Source organism: Meles meles, chromosome 10 (assembly GCF_922984935.1).
Source record: "Meles meles chromosome 10, mMelMel3.1 paternal haplotype, whole genome shotgun sequence".
Taxonomy (NCBI): Eukaryota; Metazoa; Chordata; class Mammalia; order Carnivora; family Mustelidae; genus Meles; species Meles meles.
In genome coordinates this window covers 70,562,900-70,577,403 of record NC_060075.1, presented here as the reverse complement: position 1 = coordinate 70,577,403, position 14,504 = coordinate 70,562,900, and the positions used below count along the sequence as shown (strand labels likewise).

The 14,504-nt window shown below is 36.6% G+C and overlaps 1 protein-coding gene across 1 annotated transcript in view; it reads left to right on the top strand.

Moving 5' to 3' along the window:
• Positions 1 to 2,297, top strand: part of CASD1 (CAS1 domain containing 1) — a 57,349-nt gene extending 55,052 nt beyond the window's left edge. Inside the window, exon 18 of the mRNA XM_046021426.1 lies at positions 800 to 2,297. Within this exon, the coding sequence (XP_045877382.1) occupies positions 800 to 1,066 (267 nt within the window). The 3' untranslated portion in view covers positions 1,067 to 2,297. The remainder of the gene's footprint in view (positions 1 to 799) is intronic.
• Positions 2,298 to 14,504: the final 12,207 nt, after the last annotated feature.

Sequence of the window (14,504 nt, the reverse complement as noted above, 5' to 3'; positions counted from 1 at the left end):
GGAGCATGAGCATTTTTATTTAATGAATGAATTTATAATTTGGTATTTCTAGTAAAATACCAAAATTGTATAGTGTCATATTTGAGAGGTAGCTTGCATTTTTCTACTCTCTGATATTTTGAAACAATGTGATGAAAGAACCACATTTGTAACTGCATTGAAAGTTGTAGGGCAACCTCTGAGGTCCCTTCCCTCTTCGGGAGCTTTGTAGTATGGCTCAATAAACTTTGCTTTGCTGCCCACCACTCTTCAAAAGAAAGAAAAATAAAGTTGTAGTGGTGTCAACTAATATGTATACTCACGTGGAAGTTGCAGTATACTTTGGGAACAGGCAAATGTAGTTGGAAACATTTGGATATATCCACGTAAGAAATATATTCACAAATATGTGTAAATATGCAGTATGCACATATGTGCACAGACCCATAGTAACTCTTTATTTGGGGTCAAAAGACCAGAGTCCAGAAATCCTTCTGTCAGCTGTCTTCTATGTCATGCAAAAAAGAAAAAAAAATTTTAAAAATGTGTCTGTGTGTGTGTGTGTGTGTGTGTGTGTGTGTGTGTGTGTGTTTTCCAGTTGTAAGATCCCTGTGTGATTTCTTGGGGACTTTGAAGCCATGCTTCAGCAAGTAGGAGTTCTGAAGAGCAGACTACAGTCAGGACCAAGAGTGGAACAGAAGTAAATGGTTTGGAAAAAGCTTTCTAACATAATTATGCTAGGAAATGTTTAAAGTAGGCAAAATTGTGATGTAGTCGTTGACCCTCTGTATATATCTAACTTTAAATACTCTCCTTCCAGCTCTTTATTTGCCAATATCACATATGGCTGGCCGCCGACACCAGAGGCATCTTGGTACTCATACCCGGAAACCCTATGCTCAACATCATTGTCAGCACTTTCATATTTGTTTGTGTGGCGCACGAAATTTCTCAGATCACTAATGATCTTGCACAGATTATTATTCCTAAAGATAACTCATCTCTCTTGAAAAGGTTGGCATGTATAGCTGCATTTTTCTGTGGACTCCTCATCTTATCGTCGATTCAAGACAAGTCAAGGCATTAGGTTCCTAAAATCCTAAGAAACTTAAAACTCTTCAGGCTAATTTTATGTCTACCTAGAGGAGAAAAGCGTCTATCTGGAGATATAATTGTATATGTAAATTAAAAACGCTTGTGGCACAGGACAGCTCGGTGGCGTCTGTTGAACATATGTGGTTGTATATATCGGAAATGTACGTCTCCAGTGTGAAATACTGAAAACCAGTTGAAGCAGAGTGCATTGTGTAGGATTGCATGTGAAACGTCTTTTCTACTGGATCTGTGTATTTCCATTTATAAATGATTTTAAGTTAACACGAAGGCAGGGAAATAATTATCTTTCCAGTAAAAACATAATTTAATTAGCTTAGTGGCACCGCTGAGTGTTTTGATCTTTACTAAATTTGTGGTAATTAGATTGTCTACACCTGTATTCATCATGGAACTTCCTACTTCTCTGAAAACTTTCTTACTCCAGAATGCTGCAGTATTGTTTTCTTACCATATGTGCAATGGTGTGGAACGATGAACAGTATGCCTTTAATTTATATGTGTTCACGTGCTGATGTTACCTGTTTCCTGACATCGTTTTTCTTCCGGACTGTGGTTTTCAGGTATACCTAAATCTTTGTACACTTTGTCTCACAGAGTTGTTTTAGGCTCCATGACAGGGTTTTGTCACTCTCGATGTTGTTGTCACTTCTTTTTATAAAAAGGCCAAATTTTCTTTCCAGTCGAAACATTCGTCCATTTGTTTCCTTTCCTTAAGCTATGCCAGTGTGATACCAGTTACCCTGTGGATCCAATTAATATGTTTTCCTCCAACTAATTAATTTCTGTATAGTACTTCCAGTGTTTGGAAAGCTCTTTATAATCATTTTGGTATTTCCTATTACCTCCCCTCCCCCCGTTTTTAAAAAATATATATTTATCAATCTAACTGGTGCAGTGTAGTAAAGATTCAAGCTGTTTTGACTGTGACGTATAACCATAAGTAGAATTTTAAGTAAACCGGTGACTTTGGGCAATTTATGTTTTTTTGTCTTGTTTTGTTACAAGCTGTTAGAGGTATAAATTTATTTATCTGTTGTACAGATTTGATTATAACGTTTAATGTTTGAAAGATTGCACTTGTTTGCTCTTATTGTGTGTGGGATAAAATATATTTTCTGTTCATGGTATATGAATATATGGAGTAATTTAAACAGTAAATAAACGTTCTGTGGATGCTTATTTTTGTATGGGCAAAGTATCGATTAAACTGTATGTGTCCTTTTTTTAAAAATCTGGATCCATTCATGATTGGTTCAAATTTCTAATTTATTTCTTCAGCTTGAATTTGCTTTTCCAAACTCTTTGTGCATAGGGAGAGGTCACTGTGATAGTTGAATAAGGAATGATTTAGTTATCAGGGTGTCAGAGGATAATCTGCCTTTCCACCCAGGAAGTTTAAGCACTGTGGTTTATTAGTAATTATTTATTAAATATCTTCAAGTCTTACTTGAAGATATTAAAATTTTAATTATTATTTATTTAGCACTGGATTTATGTGCCAGTGATCTCTTCCCATTAATTGTGGAATAATTCTCAGACAGAAATGTGTGTTCTTTCTTTTTCTCTCTTTTTCTGCCCTTACTTAATCTTTTGACATTTCCCAGATAGACAATTGTAATGATTCATTGCTCTGCCTCCTAGACTGCAGCCTTATAAGTAGAGGATAGTATAGTTATAAATCAAAAACTTCCAAGTACCATGATCACATTATTCTTGCTGGTGTGGCTTGCCAATGAGTAGAGTGCATTTTAATTTAGCTTGTAAGTTTTATCACCTAAAAAAGATTCTTTGTGATGAAACAATTGAAAAAGAAAGATGACCAGCATTTCTGTTTTTTGGAAGCACTTATGTCTTCCAGTAGTGATGCCCAATAATATGTTTTCTCTCCTATTCAAATTCAATCCTAAAACTTAACTAGCAAGCCCTTGCTTCATCACGTGCTCTCATTTAATATGCCCCACTGTTTTATTATATATAATAATTGCAATATAGTCCTTTTGTAATTAAAGTATATTGTTTACATTTAATTTTCTTAATGAGTATTACGGGTAAGAGGTGATTGTGGTAGAAGTTGCTGTAAGGATAGCATCTCTTTATGATACAGGTTTTGATACCCTTTCTGCATTGATTCAGATTCTAACTAGCATTGCTCATTCATACCATTCTTCAGAAAAAGATGTTTAGCAGAATATTTTGACACACTAAAATTGAGATAAAGCCACAGAGACTCTCTAAACTCAGATTTTCCCTCCCTACGATAGATTGCACTGAGACATCTACCATCTGGTCCCAGAAGGGACCTGCTTGACTCAAACCTACCACGATCCTTCCGTTTTCCTTTGCCAGACCTTCCCATTTCTATGGATAGCCAACATAGCCTTGCCTAAAACCATTCATTCACTGTACCTCTAAGCTAGATCTTATGATTTGTTTTAGGTGCTGGTATAAAATAACATTTGCACCCTACCATTCCCTTGTAAGGTAAGTTAACCAGTTACAATTTTAAAGGTGAGTGATTTTTTTCTCCACAAGTGCCTTATTATTTCAAATGTTAGCATAGGAAGCTTGTAAGTATAGTAAAATTTAATAATATGTGTATCTGTATTTATATTTAATTTTTTACTAGATTATAATTAATGTAAATAAATAAACTATAGGACCAAGGGTGGAACCTTCATGTAATAGATACTCAATAAAAGCCAGTTCTCCAAAGAATGTGCAGTTTCTAGGACAATGCGTGGCTTCTTTAGATTGTCCCTCCACTTTGAGGTTGGAACTTTTAACAAACCCTGGGAGAGTCAAGTTGGAATTTTTATGTTGAGCTGTTAATTACAACGCTGTCATTTTTTAGCCTATAAAAATGGCAGTTTCAGGGCGCCGGGGTGGCTCAGTGGGTTAAAGCTGCCTTCAGCTCAGGTCATGATCCCAGGATCCTGGGATGGAGCCTCGCATCGGGCTCTCTGCTCAGCAGGGAGCCTGCTTCCTCCTCTCTCTCTGCCTGCCTCTCTGCCTACTTGTGATCTCTATCAAGTAAATAAATTTTTAAAATCTTTAAAAAATAAAATAATGGCAGTTTCATATGGCTCAACCTCACTGCTTCTCTTTTGTAAAAGATAACTCAGGTAGTTATCTTCAGAACTTATCCTGACAACTACTTCAGACATTTCAAAAACTAAGTCTGGTTTTATTAAGAGTGATTTTGAGGATTGGTGAAAACTTAAGATATGCCTGTTTGAAAAGCTCCATTAAATCTATATTTGTTTTTCTTCTAATGAAATCCCTTCTAGTGTCTTGTGCAGATTAGAAATATTTTATATATTTTTTCATTTAAGTTTTTTTTCAGTGATCCAAAATTCAGTGTTTATGCACCACACCCAGTGCTCTATGCAATATGTGCCCTCCTTAATACCCACCACCAGGTTCACCCAACCCCCCAAGAAATCTTCAGTTTGTTTCTCAGAGTCCACAGTCTCTCATGGTTTGTCTCTGCCTCTGATTTCCCCCAACTCACTTAAAAGTTAGATCTATAAAGTTATATAAACAAGAGACTGTTTTCCAAAAGTAGAGTTGATATCATGAACTGTAAAACATCTAATGGTTTAATTAGAAATGACTTACTTGTTTCTTATTTTTAAAATACCATTCTAGAGCATAAAAATGGGATAGATGAACATTTTAAAAAGAAATCTTTGGTTACCTAGAGGTATTTTTGTCTTCCAGAGGGCAAAATCTTCATATTTAAAAGTAATTATTACAATATTTTAAAATTCAGCTAGTTTTATTAGCTTTTACTCCTTATTGAGAAAACACTGAGAGAATTTTCAAATAATAAAGTCACTAAAAAAAACTATTAACAAGACTTTATTTTTTAATTCTAAAGCTGCTGCAGATGGATTACTTAATTCTTTTGCTCTCCATTGCCAAAATAACAAAGCTGGAATTAACTACTGGTAAAAGCTCTCTCTGTTTATCACCTCATCTCTTCTTAATACGAATTCCAGCCAGGACAGTCTTACTATTCCCAAATATCATACTCTTCTTTTGTTCCCACTCTTTTCGTCTACCTAAATCCAACTTACTTCAAGAATTAAGAATTTGAACTCCACCATCTCTGTGAAAACAATACTTTCATTATCTTACTTTTTAAAAAAAACTATTCTAGCACTAATCTTCGGTAAGGTTACAACTCTAGGGTCAAGAGGGTATTTCTTATGGGTTTAATAAGGAGCTAGACACAAAGTGGACATATAGAGGCTTAACCATCAGCCACGGGATTCTGGCTTTATTTCTCCCATCTTAAAAACAAAACTCCTCTTTATTTCTTGTGTTCCCAGAGCTACTGCCTCATTTATTTTCTCTTACAGACACAAGTTGCTCTTGTCAAAATCAATGAGAACCTCCATATTGCCAAATCCAATGATCAGTTCTCAGTCTTCACCCTACTTGACCTACTTGACACAGTTGATTTACTGCATGCCTGACCAGCCACCTTCTCTATGCTTCCAGGACATCATCCTCTCCTGTTGTCTTCCCCCCTCAGTAGCCATTCCTCCAGTCTTGTTCCCTGGGTCCTCTTCACACCCTCAACCTCTAAATTGCAGTTCCCCAAAACTCAGACCTTAGACCTCCACACTCACTTCTTAGAGATATCACCTAGTCACATGTCTTTATTACCTATACTCTGAGGGCTACCAAATTTATATTTTCAGTCTAAACCTCTTCTCTACAATTTAGATTCAAATATCCAACTGCCTACTTAACATCTTCATTTGAATGTCTAAAACACATATGAAACATAACAAGTCAAAACCAAAACTAAGCTTCCCAATACTGATCACAAAAACACCACAAACTTCCTCTTCTTGGTAAATGGGAGCTACATCCTTCAACTTGTTCAGATAAACAATTTTAACTCCTCTTTTCTTACACCTTAACATCATAACTTTTAGTACATCTTGGCAGCTTCATTTTCAAAAATACATCCATAATTCAGTAATTCAGCCACTTTTCATCACCTCCAATGTGATCACCAGCTCTTTCCTGGAATACTGTAATGGCTTCTTTTTTTTGCCCCATGGTTATGACCCACTTATACCTTTTGCTTACCTATTTTTTTATTTTCTATCCCTCCCCGTGAGAACTGGATTTTTGTGAGGACAGAGATTTTTCTGTTTTATTCACCATGGTATTCCCAATTCTTAGAACAATGCCTATTACTTATTTGCTATGTGAATTCGTGAACTCCACAAGAAATGGTGTCAAGTGCTAACCCCACTTAAGGCAGGTAGGCAGCCATGCAAGGGTGAGGCAGCTGGGAAGAAAGCTTTTCCTTAGCCATTTGGACAAGAGGCTAAAGATATACTGCCTTTGGCTGTTAGAATGTTGATTTACGTAATGTTATTTTTTTTAAAAAATGTAACTCACTCATGCAGCCAGGTAAATAGTGACTCGGCAGCAGGTAGGGGTCTTTCTGCCCTCCATTGCAACCGCGTGCAGAACTGAGCCCAGCCATACCATATAGTCTTTTACTCACTGTGGGTCCATCCTGTCATTCCTCATTTTCTTCCTTTATGCTGGGGCCATATGTCAACCGCCATTTTGCCATTGCACTTACATGATTATTTCTTGTAGTAGAGAATTATTTATTTGGACTCATATCTCTATTCGAAGTAAGAAAGCCATGTATTTTAAAAAGAGAGAGAGAGATTGTGCTTTTTGTGAAAGTCAAAAATATTCCTCTGTGTTTAATAGGCAAAATGTAACTGTGTCAAAGAACACAACTTAAAAATTCATTGCAAAATAAACTAAAGTAAAACCCATTGCCAGTACTTAGAAATGTATATGTGAGTGCCATTATAAATAAAATAAGATTAATGAATTAAATGAGCCTGACATTTCAACAGGACTTGATTTTAAATTAAAAATTTAAAAATAATAATGCTGTGAAATTCAGATATATATTAAGTGAAAAAATTTCATCAAAACATTTAACAGATGGTAGCATTTAAAAGCATATCTACTGAATGTAGCAAAAATTACATGCCCAAAGAAATAAGCAGAAATCACATGCCAAGAAGAAATAAGCTTTTGAAAATAGGATAACTGGAAAAACTCTTATCTTCCTCAGTATATCAAGGTACACTAGAGAACTTACAGAAAAATTTATGAAAAGTTCATTTGTGGCATTTTCTATTGTAGTTGAGAGCCCAGGTATCAATAATACCACCTACTTGGCTATATTTATGTGTATGTTCAGAGAAAATTCTAGGGTTACCAAGTGATTCAGAACCATACCTATGTCAGATTCATTGCTGATCAATTTGCTTGAAAAAAAGTCTTAAAGTTTGCTATAGGCTAATATTAATATGAATCAAGTTATAATTAATAACATGACAAAATTGGAATACCTGAACTCTGCATAGACTTTAGGAATAGTGGCCTTAGAATATAAATACTAGTATGCAGGTATTTTATCCATGTTCAGAAGTAACAATTATGAAGAATTTGGGAGACCATAAAACTGAATGAAATCACATATCCTTTGTCTCTAAAGGAGTCAAAGGTAAAATTATACTTAATATCACAATGAAAAACCTGACATTTACATCTTAGTAAAAAGATGGTATCAAGATTCTTATCTCAAGCAAGAAAAATGTCCTAATTAAATTTATTTCCCCTTTTTACAATTTTCAAATTTAAAATATCTCCAATATTATAAATGTTTGTCTTATTAAAGGCTTATCATACAGTAAAAACAAAGCTCTGTTCGGTATCTGGCAGTTTTATGGGGTTTTGTTTGTTTGTTTTTTCATTCTTAGCCCTCTTCATAGCCCTGTCTGTCATCACAGTAAGTACTTCATTTTTGACTATAGTTTTTTCATAACCAAGCCAGTTATGTTTCTTGTTTTGTTTTGTTTTGTTTAACAAGTCATCAGATCAAAGTCTTGCTAATTAAAGGAGTAGATCCTCCTCTGTGAGAATACATGAGGTTGGTTTCAGAAGATAGTTAATGTCTGGAGGGGCAAGATATGTTTCTCTTGTGTAATTCAGGAGAAGAGCAGTGACAGCCAGCTCTGGTCTAGAAAGAGCAAACTGGAACTAAGAAGCCATCTCTTCTTTTCTTTACCTCCTTCCATCTCATCTCCACCTGTGATAGAAAACATGTAGTTGAAGTCTGAGGGGCCCAGCACTTTCAAAACACACACACACACACACACGGGACATGGAGCTGGAGCCCTTTCTCAGAGACTACAAAATTTAACTTGGAACCTATAAAGAAGGAATACATGGACAAGAATAGCCAAGAAAAAAATTTAAATAGACTAATGAGAAGGGTAGAACTCGGACAATTTGATGTTTAGACACATGATTAAGTTTATAGCTGTATCAGTGTGGTATAGTAGATGCCACAATATATAGATTAATGGACAGAATAGCAAACACAGAAACAGATTTTTAATTCAGGAGATACTTGGGTAAGGTAATAGTTTGATTTCACTTTCTGGGGAAAGGTAGAAATAGCCTTTAAATAGCCCCAAGACAATTGCTTAACCGTGGGTATGGGAAGAGTACACTCATTCTTACTCGATATACCGGAAGACATTTAAGATGAGTAATGGGTTTAGAGACATAAAATAAGTAGAAAGTGTAAGTGAATATCTCAAGATGAGAAAAGACCCATTAAGAATAAAGCAAAGGATAAAAAGAAGAATTGCTTCATCCCCTTACATAAAAATTTAAAACCAATATACCCAAAAACATAAATAGGAAAAATACAGGCTGGAAATTTTTAGAACATGAGTATTTGACAAAAAAGTAATATCTTGGGTATATAGAGAGCTTCTGAAATTTAGAAAAACCAAAATATTTTCCAAGTTTCAGTTGGTTCCTGATTAATTCTATACAGAAGGTCACTTCATTCAGCTACCTTGACGTACATTACTCAAATAATTTAGCTTGGAAGAACATCAGGAAATCACAGTACTCAAAGCTAGGCTTTCTATGGATGCTTTTTGGGAGTCAGGGGGTGGGTTTAATGGCCACTATGTCTAGCTATGCCTTCTTTACACATTTTCCAGACAAATATTAATTAAGACTAGGTTATATTAAGTAGAAATTTGGAACCTAATGGCCCATCTGCCTGCATGAGAGTGCATATTCAATGTTGTTTCTTTCCTAAAGAGAATCTTGGCCAAACTCTATAGTATTCCTTCAGAAACTCCTGATCATTAGATTTAAATTTCCCCAAAAGATGTCACTCCTACACTAGTTCAGTGTCCTACTGAGACCACTTTTTTTCCTAGATCCCTAGAACAGCCTAACTTAACGTATGGGATATGCAGCATTGAACTCCCAGCTACCTAATATCTGTTAGCTATGGGTATGAAGCACAGTATTTATAAAGGAACATTAAGGATTTTCTCTATGTCACCTCCTCAGATCCTTTAAAATGTACCCCAGAGCTAAGTCAGGCAAGTATCTAGCAAAGACCACCTATACAATATTTTCCCTATGTAAACCTAGAATCTCTCTTTAGTTTGAGGCTGTTGGTCAGCCTTGCAGGACACCCTACAAAACAGTTACATGAAATTCGTCATTGTGTCAACTGTAAGAATGTTGTTGATTATGTTACACAATGGTCTCTTTATGTGGACTCTCAAGAGTTATTTCATCCTGGCCCCAGTACTGGAATATTTGTGCATCTCCTGAACAGTTCATCTGCTACTATCTTATGGGCACTGTGAGTTGGCTTTACACATTTGCTGATAAAAAGTTTGAGCCAAATTTGTGCTTCATCCCGAAAATCAGGGCACTTTGGCCTTCAATATTTTTATTAGCCTCCTTCTCAAATGTTGCAAATCCTTCCCCGAGTTGCCATTTGTCTTCTATTTTGACTGCTTGTAGTTTTGTTTTGTTTTTTTTTACATAAAAATGTTCAAGCTCAAAATGTATTGGTCCTTTTGATTACTCTGTTCCCCTCAAAGCATGAGACTCTGGGGACACCTGTGAAAGGAGAGAGGAAAGGATGGAAATTTGAGCCAGAGGGGCTTCTTCTCACGTGAAACTCTGACAAAGTCTCCGCCAGGCTGTGAGATGCCCTTGAGCAAAATGACAGATTCAGAGGAGTCTGGCGTTGGAGAGGAATAACCTGGGCAATGGACCCTGCCCCCCCCCCCCCCATTGCAGCCCAGGGAGCAGCTCAGGGAGATTGAGACCTTGACCTCAACAGTGAGACAGATATAACAGTGCTGTATAGGCAGACTGTCTATTCCCCTCTCAGGTCAGCTTCTCTTACAGGGAGATGGGAACAGGGCACTTCTGCACCTGTCACCGCTCACACCTGGTCTGTGCACACATCCACACATCTTCAGGGAATTTGTCCTCCATAGTTTTCATGGGCCTCTCTCTGAAGATAAGTCTTAACCAGGGCAAAAGACAAGTTACGGTCCATGTCTGTGCTGTGAGCCTTCTAGACACAACCGATGGTCCGATCTCCCTCCTCCACCATTAGTTCGATTTCCATCCCTCTTGCCCTTAGCTCTGCCGCTCTTGATTGCTTACCTAGAATTGTGATCCAAACTCTCCTTCTGGAAGGGTCGCTGAGCTCTTGGTGATCACGCTCATTAGACTGAGGTTGATGCCTACGTATTCATTCACAGTCACAGGAGGACAAGGGGGTAGGAAGCAGAACCTACATGGATCACCTCAGTTCCACGCACATTCTTTACAGCTGTCATCGTGTACAAACAGCTCTACCCCCCTTTGCTAATCAGGAGCATTTGCCCCTTCCAAAATGGTGACTCTTCTTGTTTCTTGAGTGCTGGACCTCACGGTCGATTTTTCTGAAGTGAAATCTGGGCAGCTCACCTCCATGCCCAGTGCAAAGAATGACAAGGGAAGTATTTGCAGTCAATAATAATAATAATAATAAAGAAACCCAGATATTTACAATGAAATTCATGTGCTACATCAAGAGACCAGAAGAAAAAATTGGGAATAGAGTCATTTATATACATATGTATGTATGTGTATATGTGTGTGTGTATACATATATATATGAATTCATAATTCGGTGAACATAGAATTTTAAATAAGCAAGGAAAGGGAGAAAAATACAATTTGATTCCTTTTAAAGGTTTAATTTATTTGAGAGAGAAAAAGAGAGAGAGCCTGAGAGGAGAGAGGTCAGTAGGAGAAGCAGACTCATTGCTGAGCAGGGAGTCCGATGTAGAACTCAATCCTGGAACTCCAGGATCCTGACCTGAGCAGAAGGCAGTCGCTCAATGAGCCACCCAGGTGCCCTACAATTTGATTTTAACTAATCTCTGATACAGAGATAGTTTAAACATATAAATAAAAGAGGAAAGCAAAATGCATACAATCCTAATACTCATATAAAAGAAATATTTCTCTTGGTCGAAAGAAATGCCATAAATAAATAGCAAATTGAAAAAAGTATTTAAAAACCAATAGAACTACTTTTAATATCTGTATATAAAGAAGTCTTACAGTTTTTTTTTAAACAAGATTTTCTCCAGCTTATGACTAGTTTATAGTTTATGATTCCGTATTGTACATCACTTCATTCCATTACTTTGGACTACATGACATAAATAGTTTAACTTGGAGGATACCTCAGGAAGCAACACTGCTCAAAGCTGGTCATTCTGTGGGAGCTTTATTGAGTTTTTCCTTTTTCTTTCTTTCTTTTTTTTTTTTTAATGTGAGCCATGGGCTTTTGGTTATGCCTTCCTTCAACATTTTACGGAACAAAATTATTGAGTCTGTGCTATATGGAGCAGAAATTTGGGTCCTCAATAGTCCATCTGTCTGTGATTAAGAGCCATTTCCAAGTTCTTTCCCGAGGAGCATCTTACCAGGTCATTACTGCCCACAGCGTGGCACTCTCATGGTTCTTCTGATTTTTAATATGCAGAGAAAATGTTTCCCTCACCCTAGTTCCCCTGTCAGCTCATGTTTAAGTTTGTACTTGAAATCAAACAAAACAGCTGCAGTCCAGATATTGTCAGAGGGGGGTTGACATTTTCATATTTTTTCATATTAGTCTTACTCCCATCCCGTTTTATCTTATTTTATTACTCTTTATTGTTGTGATTTATTTTTCTCTTTTCTAGCATGCTGCAGTCATCCAGTTTTTCTTTTCTACTGATTTAAACCTTTTATCCCCTGCATCTACCATTCCAGTGGTTATCTTTAATTCTCTCCTCAGGCTTCTAATATTATCTGATCGGGGTCATGTGAAAAGAACAAGCATATTATTGGAACAAAAATTGCCATGGTCCATCACTTCTCGCATGTAGCATGTGCACGCTTCTTTTTTGGCAAGGTGCTAGTCTTGAAAATACCAATGGAGTTATAAGGGGAGATCAGAAAGAAGACACCAGAGGATTGGCAAGCGTCTCTCTCAGCATTCTGGTCGTCTTTAAAATACCAGGGAAGATATGTGGAGATAACAGAAATAGGAATGTATACTGGCGCCAGCCGGTGTCCTCTAGTTTCCTCTATCAAGGTCAACTGCCTTCACTATAAATCTTTGTATCTGTTTATTTTTTTTTAAGATTTTTAAAATTTATTTATTTGTCAGAGAGAGAGAGAGAGAGCAAGAGCGAGCACAGGCAGACAGAGTGGCAGGCAGAGACAGAGAGAGAAGCAGGCTCCCTGCCGAGCACGGAGCCCGATGTGGGACTCGATCCCAGGACGCTGGGATCATGACCTGAGCCGAAGGCAGCCGCTTAACCAACTGAGCCACCCAGGCGTCCCAGTATCTGTTTATTTTTGAATAGGAAATAAATTTAGATGATTCAAAAAATCAAAAAATATTAAAGGCAGAGAGTGAAAACTTCACTTTTCCTTCACCTAGTTCTCGGGACAGCTACCTGTGGCTTGTACTTACTAGCTTTTTCTGTACTCTTACGAAGTTCCTTTATATAGTATAAACAAATAGGAATATACATTCCTACTTTTGCTCTCCTTAACATAAAATACACCATATGATTCAGGTTTGTGTACTTTTTTTTTGCACTTCATAATATTCCTTGGAGATATTTCCCCATCAATGTATAGTTTCTCTCATTCTTTGTTACCATAGTGTTATGTGACCTTGGGGCCCCGCCGTCAAGCCACCACCCTCTCACTGATTCCTGTGGTGATTCACATTCCCTTTTTAATTAGTTCCAACCAATTACTGTTACAAATAATACTATAATATCTATTTACGTGTCATTTTCCACCAATGGGAGTATGTATGTAAGTTCCCCAATATGGGGTTACTGGGTCAGATGGTATATGCATTTTTAATTTGGTATTTACAGGAAAATTGCCATCCTTAGGGACCGCAGCAGTTTATACCCCTGACCAGCAGTGCATTTGTGCTTGTCTCGAGCAGCCCCACATCCTCAGGGTGTATCACCTTCCATCTGGTCATATATTTAAAAGCAATTAATATTTCCATTTCTGTGAACACTCTGCCTATACTGTTTGCCCATTTATCTATGGTTGGTCTTTTTCTTGTCAACTCTGAAGAATTCTTTATGTGTTTGGGAGATTAGCCCTGTGTCTATGATATAAGATACAAATACTTTTTCTCAATCTATCTTTTGCTTTCTTATGGTGTTTTTGCTTTGTGGAAGTTTTGGGGGTTTTTTGGTTTTTGTTTTTTTACAAAGAGAGAGGTTTTGTCAAGCTTTTCATTTATGACTTCTGGGTTTTGAATAGTTTTTGAATAGTTACAGATTTCTTCACTCCAGAATCCTAAAGGAAATCACTTGTGGTTTTTTTCCATACGTTATGATGGGAGGTAGGGATCCAACTTAATTTTGTTTCAGATGACTACCTGTTGCTAATACTATTTATTAAAGAGTCCATCTTTTCCATCTCATTGACATTACGTGCTATCTGTAACACATACTAAATTTATAAATTTGTATGTACTTTTTTACTCTGAATCAATAGCTGTTCATGCAGCAACCTCACCCAGTTTTAATTATAGAGGTTTATCGTATGTTCTGTTTTGTCATAGTCTGTTATAATATGCTTTTATGTCTAGTGAAAGTATCCTATTGCTATTTTTTTAATCAGAGATTTTTAAGGTATTTTTGGTTTTTTTCTAAATGAAATTTAAAATCAGCTTAGTCTGTTTCCAAAAACCCTGTTAGTATCTATATCGGAATTACATTCACTTCATAAAGTAATTTAGGATAAACAATATCCTTTGGTTATAGTTTTGGTCCAAAACTAGTATGTGCCTTTCCATTTGCCTAAGTTGTCTTTTACATCAGTTGGGACACATTAAAGTTTCTATTCCAATAAGACTTGCTCTCCTGCAGTTAAGTTCATTCTTGGATGTTTTCTCTTTTTGATGGCTGCTCTAAGTGGGGTCTTTTCTATCA